We start from the raw sequence: 14,835 nt of genomic DNA on the forward strand, positions 1-14,835 counted from the left end.
TCACCAATACTGCCCAAATAATTTTTACTTGAACAAACTACGCAGATACAGCCCGCCAAGTTAATTTACAGATTTTTTGTTTTTATGTACTTTTCAATTATTAGCTCTTGCATTTATGATGAATGACTGAAAAAAGAAAATGTATATGCTACCTATCAACTATGAAGTAACAATAACTTAAAAAGAATTGTGCTCAGTTGATATTTATTGAAGTAGAAGCACAAATGGTTTACTTTGCACATCATAATTAGTTATCAGCGCTTCACGTAAAAGAAAAACAAAGACCTGCACGCTTGTCTTGGTTAGCATAACTTCTTAATCCACAAAAATATGATATAACATTTTTCTCCAAAAGACATGTTGAGAGGTGAAGTTCAAATTACCCTAAAATATAAGACAAAGAACCCCATACTCATCCATCTTCATTTTGACAATCAAGACAGCCAACTTTAAACAATAAAAATATCAATCTTTATTCTTTAAGATAGCATATCAAAGATAAAACCTTGATCTATAATACCAGGACAAATGACACAAAAACTATACAACAGTAAACAAGGTGAAACCCAACAATTTTCACTGGATATGAAACAAGAACTCCAACTTTTGTGTCTCTTAGTAAAGGAAAAATAGTTTTGCTTTGACTTCCTTTCAGAAGTTAGAATAGTAGATTTAAAGGTAGTCCAAAAATATCCATTAAACTTTTATGAATCCAAACATCTTCTTAAAAATATGGCTGAAAATCCTCTATTGCTTAAAATATGGTGACATTACATACACTTTATAGACGTCATTGTGATTCTTAGGCACAGAGCCTTCCCGCCTCCGACAAAACGCTTCCACTTATATTGGACTTGTAAATGTCACTGTTCTTCCATTATCTGCTGACATGACTGGTTTTGATTATTATTATTCAAAGTACAAAATGGAGCACTTCCACACTGCTATCGGGTAAAAGTCATCATTGCTAGATATAGTGCAGTCTTGCAAAAAGAGGATACATCATACTGTATGAAACAACATCATCACTGTTTAAGACCTGCAACTTCAGGAAGTCAATGGCTGGAATGAAAGTTCAAATTAACTGATTACAATAAACATACACATAAATACCTATTCATAAATCAACTCTATATACTGTATGTGCTTCTCTTTATAACAGAAAAAAATGGACTTGTATTTGGTTGTACAGTCAGAAAAATGGACAAAACAGCTGCATGGGACAACAGTTGTACCCCTTTGGATACAATAATATTAGAACATCAACATCAGCAATAAAAATACAACAGTAAATGCAAAATGCAACATATGACTGTATTACACAACAATGGCAGTATATAGAAAGAGGCAGTATGGTTTGGCAAAAAGGGGTCTTAAAAACATCAGAACACAATGGAAAAAATTACAGGAGGACTAATTTTCCCGAATGCTGCTCCACACCGTTATTGCTTTCTTTTTAAATTTACAGTGCGGAGGTGTCAACAATATCTTTTACTTTCCCCATAATACTATAAACCTAATCTAAATATCCCTACTCAAGCTTAATATCTATACAATACTGTACACCACAACACAAAGCAGACCAGGCCAGTGGCACTAACATATTTCTACTTTAGAGTTAATCTAGTATAGACTCCTTTGCTGTACTTCATTTTGAATAAAACTGTCTCTCCTTGTGTAACGGGTCCTCCCGAGCTCAACCATCTGCAAGATTTTACAACTATATTTTGTCCACATAGTTTAAAAAAAAATGTCTTATGATAACAGTCTGACCCTTGACATCAACGTCTTCTCTATTCTGCACTGCATGCTGTAAACCGGACAGTCCCTTGCGTGCACTATAACAGGGGTCGGCAACCTGCATCTCTTTCGTCCCTCTGCTCCGTGAGCCTCGGTCCCTCTGCAGTACATCCCAGTGGGGAGGGCTGGGATGGTACGGTAAGGCAAAGCACACCAAGACTCAACTGTGTTGCGTGGTCCCACTACGGAGAGTGCAGTCAAAATTTAGGTGGGGTTGTGAACGACACAGGGATGTAACGTCATTAAGCAACAACAGTGGCGTGAAGGACGTGGAAGTTGTGGCCGCAGCTCTTCCATTACTGAGAGGAGCATCTGAACCTCTTCAGAAGACCGCGGTGCTGTGGAGCACCCATATTTCAATAAACCCAGTCAACAAAACCAACAATGTGCACAAAGCAGTGTGTGTGAACAATAACGGGAGTGTTTACGGCAGATGAGATATTTTAATATTGCGGACTTGTTGATAGCTTAGATCCTCACTGCCAATCAGCAGACGTCTGGAGGAGCGACGCTTCATGCTGATGCTCACAGCCACAGAGAGCCCCAAATGGCTCTTTGAGTGTTGAAGGTTGCCGACCCCTGCACTATAACATAGCCAACATCCAAATCTCTCCATCGAGACATCTATACCATTTGATTTTTGAGTGTACATGATTTGATGAAGTGAACTGGAAAATTGTGCCGACAGAATAAGAATCCAAGATTTTCTGTACGATGAGGTTCTGCAGAGAAGCTTTAAAACTCCTGTGACTGCAATGGAGTTCTGAAAACCTGCATTCTGTTGTACACTCTGACTGCTAAACCATGATGGAAAAAGATAAGAAAAGAACCTATGGAGGAAAAATGGCTTCTAACCTGTAGATACATCAAAAGCTGTAGTTGGGTAGTCCTTCTGAATGAAATGGTGTGTGTGTGTCTGTGTCTGTGTCTGTGTCTGTGTGTGTGTGTGTGTGTGTGTGTGTGTGTGTGTGTGTGTGTGTGTGTGTGTGTGTGTGTGTGTGTGTGTGTGTGTGTGTGTGTGTGTGTGTGTGTGTGTGTGTGTGTGTGTGTGTGTGTGTGTGTGTGTGTGTGTGTGTGTGTGTGTGTGTGTGTGTGTGTGTGTGTGTGTGTGTGTGTGTGTCTGACTGTGTCCTGATGTCATAAACCGGCGCCTTGGCTCCGCGTCAGACCGTTTACATCTCATGGGATAACACTTCATGCTGAGCAGCCACTCCATTGGCCTGCAGGACGACGGGCTGCTCCTCCAGCTGACCGTTGGTTTTGGGCTGAACGACGGGGTGGTCGGGTTGGTTGGAGGTGAAGAGGATGTTGGACTCGTTTAACCGACGGACACGGTACGTCTCGTAGTGAATGCTGCCTGTGATGTCCTTGATGTTTTGCATGTGTGTCCTGTGGAAGAAGAACACGGGTTCATAACACTAACTTGCAACTGGCGTTTATGGGAAATTGCTGCATGCAGGTGATTAGTGTGAGGAATGAAGAAACACGAGACAAAATGCAGAAAATTAACGCAGGGTTGTGCCGGGGCCTCACCTGATGAGGAGATCTCGCAGGTAAGCAAACTCACAGTGCGCAATGTTCTCAACTGCAAAGGGAAATAAAGAAAAGCACTTAATCGCACAGCTTTGGAGAGATTAACCATTTATGAGGCAAGTGACCATAATTGGTAACTTTGGCATTTATTTCTTGTCAAATGAAAGCAACATTGTGTTGATTGTCGAACAAATGTTTCATTTAGTAAGTCGTATTTGTTTCTATGTTAAAAATGCTAAAATCATACATTTAGACAGAAAGGCTCAATTGTGTGGTGATAGTCTTTTTCAGAAATTCAGTAAGTAATCCAACTATTATTTTAGCAAAGAACAGTAATGATGTCTATATTTTCCTAAACAGCACTCTCAGATTAAAATTATTTCAGTGAAATCTCACTCATGGCCTGAATCATAAATCAGCCACATTTTGGGGGATTTTAGAAACGATTGCATGCTTTCCTTTAGAAACTATAACTCACCATCAATTACTGACTGTATTTCCTTTTCTTTATGTTATTTCTTGTATAGGTTTGTGTACTGCAGCATTCTGTGAATTTTGTGGCGAGGTATTTGTTGGTGGTGTTGCTGTTTTTTTCCCCCCAGTCTGTTCTAAAACCGAAAAATTAATAATAAAAAAAATAAGAGTATTTAACACACACACACACACACACACACACACACACACACACACACACACACACACACACACACACACACACACACACACACACACACACACACACACACACACACACACACACACACACACACACACACACACACACACACACACACACACACACACACACACACACACGGTTTAAACTGTTTTCAATTAGGGCAGTAAACTATACAGAATAGGGACAGTTGCAGTCTCCCATTCACTGGGATTTTTCTATTGATCCTTCCACTAAATTATTCTACTCTCCATCAACACAAGTTATGTTTAAGTCCCTTTCCCACACAGTTTTAAGTCCTCTAGTAGCACAAAGGGTTAAACTCAAACCAATAATTTCCTGCCAGCCCGGCATGCAGTTGCTTTTTCCTCAAAACGCCACAAGATGGCAGTGTGGCCCATGAGTCAACTGAAGGGCACCCACTCACATGACATTTCCAGCAATTTTTTGAAAGCCAAGATAACGCACTCCCCTTCACTCTCCAGTAATTTAATACATCTCGGCTCTGCTCAATATTGGTGGACTTAAAGTGAGACGTTTTAACAAACTCCCCGTGACAAGCTGCTGCTGCCGCCAGTAGGGCTAACACGTGTTTGAATTATAGATTATGTCAAGGGTGAAAATGAAATAAAGGAGGGCACTATTTATGTAAAGCTTTTGAAATCCAAAGCAGGAAATTAAATTCTCTTTGAAAGGAGGCGAGTGGAATAACTGCTGGGTCTGTGAGCGCTGATTAGTGGCATCAAGGGGGACACACTAGTAATTTGTAGAAAGCTATGCTGCTGGTATCTGCACTCTTTACTCCCGGGGTGCCATCGACGAGCCCCCCCCCCCTTATATATTTAAATGCACAACTCCTTGAGTGGATTCCTCTTAAACCCCCGGAAATAAACATTGTTCTTCTCCACTTGTGGTATGCGGAGACGTCACTCCTGACTTCTCCTCTGGGGCCTCATTTACGACGTGGGTGCCGACATGTCCAGAAGCTCGGCAGCTTCCTCTTTCTTTGCTCTTTCCACTGGGCAAACATTTGAATGGGGTTATTGTTCTTTCGGCCAAACAAGACCGCATTTGTCCCGCAGTAGGTGCACTTCACCTCTCTCACCTTGCAGGTCTGCGGAGTGGATTTTTTTTTTAAGGATTACCGAGACTCAGAGTCACCTTTTAGAATCTCACGCTAAAAGGGTTTCTGGCACTGCGTCCAAACAGGCTGAGTATGAGAAGTAAAACAGGCTAGATTCAGCTGGTGTGCATGTCTTTACCACAAGTATGACCTCATAAGTCTTCATCCGTAAAATAACAATTGCTCGAGCAATTATTTAACAGTATTAACCCTTTGATGACCACAGTTAAAATGGATTTATTTTGATTTTATGGCTGTAGATTTGTCAAAAATGTGCAATAGGTGAATGATTGTTCTTCTTTCACCGAGATAACTTTGTGTTTTTCACTCTCCATGTTAGAATTGTGACGCCTTGAGGTTCGTCTGTTATTGAACTGCCACAAGGCTCTATGTCTCTGTCTACAGATAGTTTCTAAGTTTAAATTACATATGCATTTGTGCAAGTTTCACACATTTCACAGGTCAGACTCCAAGTGAACCTCAGAGTGGTTGGATGTCTCTTACTACACAGACTTCATCAAATAAACCTTTATTCTGTATGTCTGAATAATTAAGCTGATAAGTGGGTTTTTTTTTCCTTTTTTTTTAGTGGATGATTTATACATTTCACAACATTTAAAGGACAGTGAATAAACTGAAGTGCTGCGTGCTAGGAACGATTGTGGTGAAGGACGTCCTGAGGACGAGACGATGTTTGTTCTGATCAGTGACAGCCTGAATGTCCAGGCCTCCTGCAGCTGTTCTTTTTTTTTTTTTTTTAAAGCCCATCCACACAGACACTCTTATCCTCTACACAGCCGGGTAATACAGGGACAACTGCTTGCTAAGACTCTTCGGCAGAGCGGATGAACAGCGCAAGGCAACAAATGTAAACTGCATCAAAGTTATTGCTTACAAGCGTGTCTGTGAGGCGGTACGTGTGTGTTTTATGTTTCTGCTTGTCATCCCAAAGGACACAAGTCCCTTTCAATCTTTCCCTCCTGGCTTATACATCTCTGTAGTTACAGTCTCAGAGAAACGTACGTAAACAGCCAGTCGGTAGTCAACAACAGACAATTAAGGGGTGAAGCCAAATTATAAAGCTGCAGATTGTAACTTTCAACATGGTGAAAACAAGAATCAGGTGCTTCTCTTTGCAGAGCTACTTCATCTTTTTGGCACGGGGATGTTGTGGTAACTGACCAGATAGCATGCATGGTGTATAATTTATTAGAGTGACGGTCATTGTTTGAACCGGCATTAAGTAGAGCAAACCGGACAATTCAGTCTTTGAACAAACTTGGCAGATGGACATAATAATGTTATTAGGCAGAACTGTAGTCATCAAATTGTATAAAACTGGATTAATACTTTAATTGGCAGATAAATGTAAATTCATCTGTTTTTTTTCGAGCGGGAGGCAATTATTTATTATTTGACCCGATGATTTATTTAGAGGGAAGATTGACCAATGGGGCCTTTCCATGGCCATTACCTTCTATGGTGCCCCATTTTGTTTTCCTCCCGAGAATCCTCTTCCCGTTCACCTGGTACTCCTGGTCACTGCCCACCACAGCAAACGGGATCATCTCCTGTTGAGTGCACGCATGCAAACACATTATTAGAGAAGTGCTCAAATATTTTCCAGAGACGTGTTTTGTAGGTCATGTTTTGGCTGTTTACCTCTTCCAGAACAATGTGGCATCATTGACTTAGTTGTGGTGATAGTGGTTTTAAAGAGTTTCCAAAGAAATGCAGAATAATATACATAAATAGCACGTACTACGAGAAGCGTTTATATCTGTAAAGTACGCCTTTTGGGCTGAATTGATGGGAAGCTACCCACTACTCTGGTTATAAAAGTCTGAAATCATACAACCTGAAAACGTACCCTGATTTTATCATTGATCATCCGGTCCTCTCCATCCTCATCAAACTCTTTCTGTGGGTACACATCAATCCCGTTGGCTTGCAACTCTTCCCTGATCTGCAAACACACGCAAACCAGATTGTTGAAAAATTCCACTCAAAGCATTTTAACTCAAATTATAATACAGTCTACACTTCCTAGTAGAAGGCAGTTTTTCATTTCCACAGTGGATTTTTCAGGCTCATGGGGAGTTGTTGAGCTTCTCCTCAATTTGAATACAAAATTCCGATGAGGTGGCTGCGTTGCCAGTATCGCTATTTGAACAAGACTGAATTAAAGCAGTGTGATAGATTTTAAAGTACATCAAGTTTAGAACAATAGGGATTATAGACAGACTGAAAAAAGCTAAGCTCGTTATGCAGAAATAGTTATGTAACCATTCGATGATGTTATACTGGCTGGAGTTGACTTGAAATGATCTCCAATTTCATTTACAGATATGAGAAATTATGGAGGTGAACTCAAAATTGCCCATGGGTGTGAATATAAGTGTTTTCCCTATTCAGACCACAGCTTCACTGCATTAATAGATTACAATTTCAGGTATCATTATCAAACGAAACACAAAGCATTATCAGAACTTGACCGTTCTGAAGCAGAAACCTTTACAAAATTATGTAACATTGTATTTTTTGATTAAGAGATATTTTATGAGAATTGAGTGAGTCTCAAGGTTCAACCATTCACAGATGTCAGAGTTTCTTTTAATGTGATCCCTGAAGAAAATCAAAGGCCCTTTCCTGGCCTATAAAACGCCTTACTCCTAATTTCTTTTTGTGATGACTGACATTCACACATGGACTAGTACACAAACTTTGAGAGAAATTTCCATTTAATAAATGACTGTGCACTCCCAAAATTATTATTCCATCAATTTCTACTTGGTCCTTGATCAAACATTTTATTGCTAATCTCTGCAGACTTTCTCAGGGTTATATTATAAGATGTGAAATTTTAGAGAGAGAAAAAAGAAACTGCACCAACTGTGATTTATTTAGGGGAACGTGAACAGGCATTCACAGCTGGATGCACAGAGCTGAGGTTCAAAATTTAATAATTATAATGAAGGAAAAAAACCAAAAACATTCTAATTCTGTTTGCATGTTAAGATGCTGTGGGGAAAATGGAAAGAAGAAAACATTTGGCAACAGAAGCTTTTAGAGAATAATCTTCAGGGTCACACAGAACATGTGCAGCCAACCAAAACAATCCCACCACAAGCCCCTTGGCGTCTATTCTCTGCCAGAGCCTGGGCCTGCCCTGGCTTTGTTGGAAAGTGTTACGGGTATCATGGGGGAAAATGGTAGCCAGGAGACCCCACTGTGCTTCAAACCTCTCAGAAATGAATGAAGCTGTTAGGGATGTGTGTAATCTGTAAAGAAAGGATGGAGAGATAAAGAAAAGCGGGTGGCTTGCGGCTTCCTGCACACCGAGAAGAATCCAACAGAAATGCACAGAGGAAGAGATTCAGTAGAGACCATTTTTAACTCGAGCCAGGTGAGGAAAGAAGCTTTTGTAGCAGCAAAAGCCAAGATAAGAAGGTGAGAGCTGTGTGGTCGCAGTGAATGATTATCAGACTTAACAGCCCGTTGTGTGATAGGTAAGAATGAGACAATTGTATTCTGCTGAGGAAACTCCAATAAAGCCAAACATGAAGCATTTACTCCAGGAATTTTGATTTATTTTTTGAACAGCCATAAGTGAAGCAAAAGTAACAAAGCTCCCCGATTTTTGTGGGATTTTAAAATATATTTGTGTAATTTCTCTCCTCAAACACACCGACGCAGTCGACTGAAAATCCTGGCACAGGCAATGTGCCAGATGGTATCAAAGTATGGAGGATCGCTTTCATCTGTAAAGGGGGGGGGGGGTGGGGGGGGGGGGGGGGGGACTGCACCAGGCTGAAAATGAAAATTACACTTCCACAATGATTCGCACAAGAATTAGGGGAAACTTTTTACACTCAGTGAAAACAAGCAGACGTCTTCTCTGGACAGCCACTTTTGGCTTTTTTTCCCCACCAACAACCATTAAATGGGCTCATTGCCTCAGCTTGGACAATGACAAAAATATTGAAGTGACTCAGTGTTATGCTGCTTGTAGAAGTAGTAGCTTTCGTAACTCCGAGGAGTACAAGTCTGGTTTGAGAGCTGCAATAATAACTTTTATTTTGTCTTTTTCATATTGAAGCGCATGTTTTGAAGCTGATTCAATAAAAACAAAAGAGGGTGGTAGTTGCAGCCATTATTGAAAAGTTATGCACACATAATAGGAAGAAAATGATTCCATGAATTCATGATGATTTTGAAGATGCCACAGTTTTAAAGGTTTTAATGCTTTCCACCATTAAAATTGAATTGTTGTATGAAAACAATGCATTTTGACTGCAATAATCCCAAAATTCAAGATACTGCCGAAGAGGAACAACTTGACAGGACAGGCCAAGCATTCTAATAATGAATGCATGTATTATTTCCATACTGGGATTTCTGGGTAAATCCTCATCAAACTACTGATGGGGCATTGACAAATTTTATGATCATAAAGTGCTGATGCAGGTGAAATATTTTCCCGTTTGTAGTATGACGGGAAAAATGCATTGATTACCATTCTGATTCTTCCAGTCAAAACAATTTTTGCAAATAGTAAATGTTTAGGCACGGGAGAAAAGGCAATGGAGTTCACAAATTCTACTTGATATATATCTTACAACCAAAATTTTTTTTCACGTCTTCAGACTGTGCATACAATTTTGATAAAGAAATTTAACAAAGCAACTGCTGTAAGCTAAAAATCAGTTGATGGGTTATAAAACTTCATATTTATGTGTGTAAAACTCATAAAATATCAGCTTTATTTTTTTGTAGAAACAAACACATAATTGGGGTTTTACAGAAATGCAACTCTTAAACTTTTAATTCCAATCATGCCTCAGTGTACGGTGGAGACCTCTTTGAACTTGGCTGCGTTGCACTGTGAGGCTGTAATTGTGGGGTAATGAACGGCCTTGCCTGCCTGCTCAGCTGGCAAGTGGGCAAAGGTTTCACGTCTAAAAAAAGAGCCAGACTCCAGAGTTGTGGATCACCGCTCAGAAAAATAAATACTTCAGATATACAGCTCTTAAATGCTTCAGTCTGGATTGAGCTGGACGTTCAAAGTGTTACAGTTGCGCAGATCATACTGTACTTCTCAGGGCGGTTACGTCTGGTTTGGCCAGCTGGATGCTGGTGACGGTGGCTGGCAGCCGTCTACATGGAACCAACCAGTTGTTAGTGATGCACACACACCTGCCAGCTGACCTACTAATGCACTTCATGTGTGTATTTTAATGTCACGAAAGAGCATTTGTGGGTTATTGCAGGTGTGATGGCAGGAAACAGGAAACCAAGGGAGTGCACACCCAGAATATCTATTGTTCAAACAGCCCTGGAACTCTAACATATGGGTGCATCCACGAATCCGCCCAGACGCCCTCCTCTCACCGTCTGTTTGAAGTAGTCCCTCTCCTCCAGGGTGAGCGTGTCGGCCTTGGCGATGACAGGAACAATGTTGACCACCTTACTGAGACGCCTCATGAACTCCACATCCAAAGGTCGAAGACTGAGGGAATTAAAAAACAAAACAAAAGAAACAACACTTTTGATTGTGCATGTTCAAGATTTTCAGGCTCTACCAGACGCAAACGAGTAAGAAATAGATAAGAGCTACCGTACATGCGACTCTTATTTTTTCCTTGAAATAACAGTAAAATTGTAAGTTTCCATGAATGTGCTTTCGTCCATGGTTGTTACAATACTTTTTTCTGCAGTTTTTTGCAAGAAAATTATTGAGAAAGCATGTAATGAAACATGGCAGCCATTAGAGGGCAATAATGGTCTATTCCGTTACATGCATTCAACCTCAGTCACTAATGTTCCCAGCATCCAGAGGAACCATTTTTTTTATGTGGAGTTTTTTCTCTTTCCTCGATGTGATTTCAAGGAATTAAAGCAGGGTTAACCATATTAGCCAATACAATTCAGTTCTTTCACTCACATTTTCTCCTTTAAAATTGCACTTAAATTCGCTGCCCATACACTGTTATACACTGCACTTCTGTCCATGTCCGTGAGTTTTTTTGTTACACTGTTGCCTCCAGTTGCTCCTCCAGACAGGCTTCCTTCATGCTATCTGCTCTGCCCTCCAATTAGCCCCTGCCAAGCCAGGCCAGGCCAGTCTGGTTCAAAAGACCCAGGGGCAGCTGGAGGAGAAGCTCCACAGCAACTGACAGACGAGTCACCATCAAAATAGGATGGAGACACTGGTGAGTGCAAGTTGCACGAAGCATGGAAGGAGAAAGAGGAGAGACATGCTGCACAAAGGTAAGCAGACATGAGTGATGCAGAGTAAGTGAAGCATTGAATGCTCACGGGACAAATGTCAAGTGAAATATAAGAGCAAAAAGAATGGATGAAAGAATATCAAAGAAGAAGAGAGCAAGGCCAGAGGCAGAAATAAACAAACAGGCATGTGCGCTGCATTATATGCATGACTGACCCTACATGCACACTTCCGCATGTACACATACAGTATATCCCCCTCACACGAACATATGGCATACAAAGAATACATATATCATATACATGGATGCATGTGTGCCCAGATGTATACTTTCATGTTGGCATGCATATGGAAATTCAGCTATTTGTGACACTAAAAAAAGCTATCACATTTAAATAAATGGGTGGCCTCTGTAGTAGATTGTAATGTATAGGAAACAGGCAATCAGTGCAAAAAGCACTCTACTCCCTTTTTCCTGTAATGCATCAGAAACCAGTCTTGAGATGATGAGAGTCAAAGTACAGCCTTCCTTTTCCCAGGAAGACATGTTAAATGAGGTAACAACAAGACTACCCAGAGGGAAAATAGTGTGGCTGACTCTGCCATTATCAAAAATGGCTACTGATGCCAGACTGCACTCTGCTTCACTCGAAAAGGCTCCTCTATCTGAAACCACAGAAACAACTCAAAAGCAAATTACTTGCAAATTACCTCTGAGTCTCCAACACAACTCCCCCAAACAAAATACAGCACGAGAAGAGAATTTATTCAGCAACGGAGTGTCTCAGTCTGGCATCGTTTTCCTGCCTGTCATTCTCGGTCAAATTGAAGAGCCATCCAGAAGTTTTTGGTACCGTGTCTGTGTAATTAAGTTAAGTGGCTACAACTGAAAACCTAAGCAGCTTTTACTGTGTATTAAAAAAAAAAAAAATAACAACACTAAGTTCACAGGCCCCCCAGATAAAATCTGCAGAATGTTGTATGATCCTTCACATGCACAGAAACTGAGTTGATGTAAGGCTTACCATTAAATCATTTCCACTATATGCAATGTCACAATGGTAGCCCCAACATATGTCTCTTATTTTTCTTTTTTCTACCACCATATGTTTGCCTTCATGTGAGATGCTTCCTCCACACAGATGTGTACATTTTCAATACATTCATGAACATGTTTCAGCGCAGCGTGCACATTTTCTCATGTACTTTATATGTGCAACAGTGATTATAGTGTGATAAGAAAAAAAATATCTTGAGGATTAACGGAGAGGAAAGCACACGTGAGGAGTGTATTTTAGGGGTTGAATGGGCTGAACTCTGCAGCTGTAGGTGAGATGAAACACCAACACACCCTGGGCATCCGCAACAAGTGCGAGCTTGTTCGACTGCCCACTTGAGTCCGGTCCCCGCATCCTGCTTTTCCACGAGGAAGGGCACACACACAGAAACATGTACTCTGTGAAGCGGCAGCTGTGGTGACATGAGCAGATGATGAGGGGGTCTGTCAAACAGGCCGTCATGCTGCACCCGGAGAGGGAATGTTTAATTGGTCGACTGTTGAGTTACTGGAGCATCGAAATGCAAAGCAGCAGCTGAGGGGGTCCATTATTTGGCTGCGTGGATCAAATATTAGTAAAGAAAATGGATGTGTTGAGTATTTGTATTCAGACGTATCAGAAAAATAAATAAATGAATCAATGAATAAAATATGTCCGACAGTTATTGTTTCACTCGGACTAAAATCTTTCAAGCGGGGTCGTATTTGTTCCTGTCCGAGTCAGGCTCTTTTGTTTGGAGTCTGCATGTTGTGTCTGTGTTTAATCCAGGTACTCTGGTTTCCTCACACAGTCCAAAATGATAGATTTCAGGTACCGGTAACTGGTGACTCTAAATTGCCAGTCGGTGTGAATTTGAGTGTGACTGTGTTTGCCCTGTGATGAACTAGTGACCCATTCAGGTTTTACGTTGCATTCAACCGTAGTCAGCTGGGAATGACTCCAGGTTTTATAAAGTCAAGAAGAGCAGTATGGGAGGTGGATGGAATTAAAAAACACCTGATCTATTTGAACTACTCGAATAATTTCAGATGATACATGTTTGGCTATCATTACTTATACAGGAAATTTTAAAGGGTTGAAATACTCCAGTTTATGTGTAATAAACTTAAAATTAATGGGCCTTCGTGTTTAAATTGAATTGTGTTGAAATGAACTTTTTCATTGTACTGCAACCTCTTGATTTCTTTTTGTTTGCCAGTATGTCTTGAGAAACACTAACCTTTCACGGCTTTATCAAAGAACATACAGCGTCACCTTGGTGGTTCGCGTTACCTTGTAAGTGAAGCAAACAACCTCAAATAGTCCTTTAAACAAGACACATTCCCTTGAGAAACTACAAATTTAAGTTTCTTAGCAAAATAATCTAACAATCTTTTTGTTTTGGCTAGTGTTGTCTTTTGTACACACAGTCTCAAACCAGTCATGTTGGATTTTACCACTAATGTGCTCACCCTAATTAACCTAATTTACCTAGTTAACCCAAATTAAACAGAGAAATAAGGAGTGAAGACACAGATTGATAATGAACATTCTGAACCATTTTTTAAACATCCAATCATTGTTTTTTATGTTTTTTTTAACAGAATTGAGTCAAAGCTGTGGCCTGACCTGGCAAGCATGTAGCACTACAACCCTCAAGCTATACTTCCACTATTTTTTGTATGAACCACACTTCAGAGACTCATGCATGTCCCTGTCTCTCTTCTTCTCTCAACAGTGGGAAAGGAAGGGTCCAGTTTCTTAGTGAAATCTGACTCTTCAACTGACTGAAGTGTCTCTGAGGAGAGAACAAGATTCACATGTGGTCGTTATGGAGGGAACTGAGAAGGAAAAGCTGGAGAGGGACTTGTTAAAGGAGCTTTGGAGCGACAGCAGGTCAGGAGAGGGGGTGATTCATCCCTGGGTTTGCGGGAGAAAAAAGTGGGGCACTTAGTCATAAGCATGAGCGTCTCTACAAGATGAGGTCTTACCAGTGGCCGGTGGGGGGTATGAAGTATATGCAGCAGTGCACCCGGGAGTCGGGGATCCTTTTCTTCCTGTTGATGTTGATTTCTTCCTGCAGGTAAGCTTCATACTGGTCATTGATGAACTTCATAATGGGCTGCCAGCTAATAAAAAGAAACAGATTCCTCGTGAGCACTACAATCAAAATCACAACGTGTGCATTGACTTGGTCACATTAGTGCATCTAAATAAATGCTATTAAATGCTAGAAAACACACGTCAAAGACTGGCTGGTGATTTTAATGGATTCCATGTGAAATGAATACATCAGGCATTTAAGATATTTGTGTACAGCTGCTGCACATCTTGAACTCTTTTACTCACCAGTTTTCATTGTTGATTTGATCCCCAAATCCAGGCGTATCGATGACTGTGAGCTTCATCCTCACTCCTTTTTCTTCAATATCTATGA

At 40.6% G+C, this 14,835-nt stretch overlaps 1 protein-coding gene across 5 annotated transcripts in view; it reads right to left on the minus strand.

Annotated features, from left to right (window-relative positions):
- Nucleotides 1–448: 448 nt before the first annotated feature.
- septin9b (septin 9b) overlaps nucleotides 449–14,835 on the minus strand; it is a 69,585-nt gene continuing 55,198 nt past the window's right edge. For all 5 annotated transcript variants that reach the window (XM_080520222.1, XM_080520221.1, XM_080520220.1 and 2 more), the window contains 7 exons: nucleotides 14,748–14,829; nucleotides 14,390–14,527; nucleotides 10,524–10,641; nucleotides 7,003–7,098; nucleotides 6,607–6,703; nucleotides 3,334–3,385; nucleotides 449–3,189 (listed from right to left, as the gene is read on the minus strand). In XM_080520222.1, coding sequence (XP_080376348.1) covers nucleotides 2,973–3,189; nucleotides 3,334–3,385; nucleotides 6,607–6,703; nucleotides 7,003–7,098; nucleotides 10,524–10,641; nucleotides 14,390–14,527; nucleotides 14,748–14,829 — 800 coding nt within the window. In that variant the 3' untranslated portion in view covers nucleotides 449–2,972. The remainder of the gene's footprint in view (nucleotides 3,190–3,333; nucleotides 3,386–6,606; nucleotides 6,704–7,002; nucleotides 7,099–10,523; nucleotides 10,642–14,389; nucleotides 14,528–14,747; nucleotides 14,830–14,835) is intronic.

The sequence above is a fragment of the Blennius ocellaris genome, assembly GCF_963422515.1.
Source record: "Blennius ocellaris genome assembly, chromosome: 3".
NCBI classification, from domain to species: domain Eukaryota; kingdom Metazoa; phylum Chordata; class Actinopteri; order Blenniiformes; family Blenniidae; genus Blennius; species Blennius ocellaris.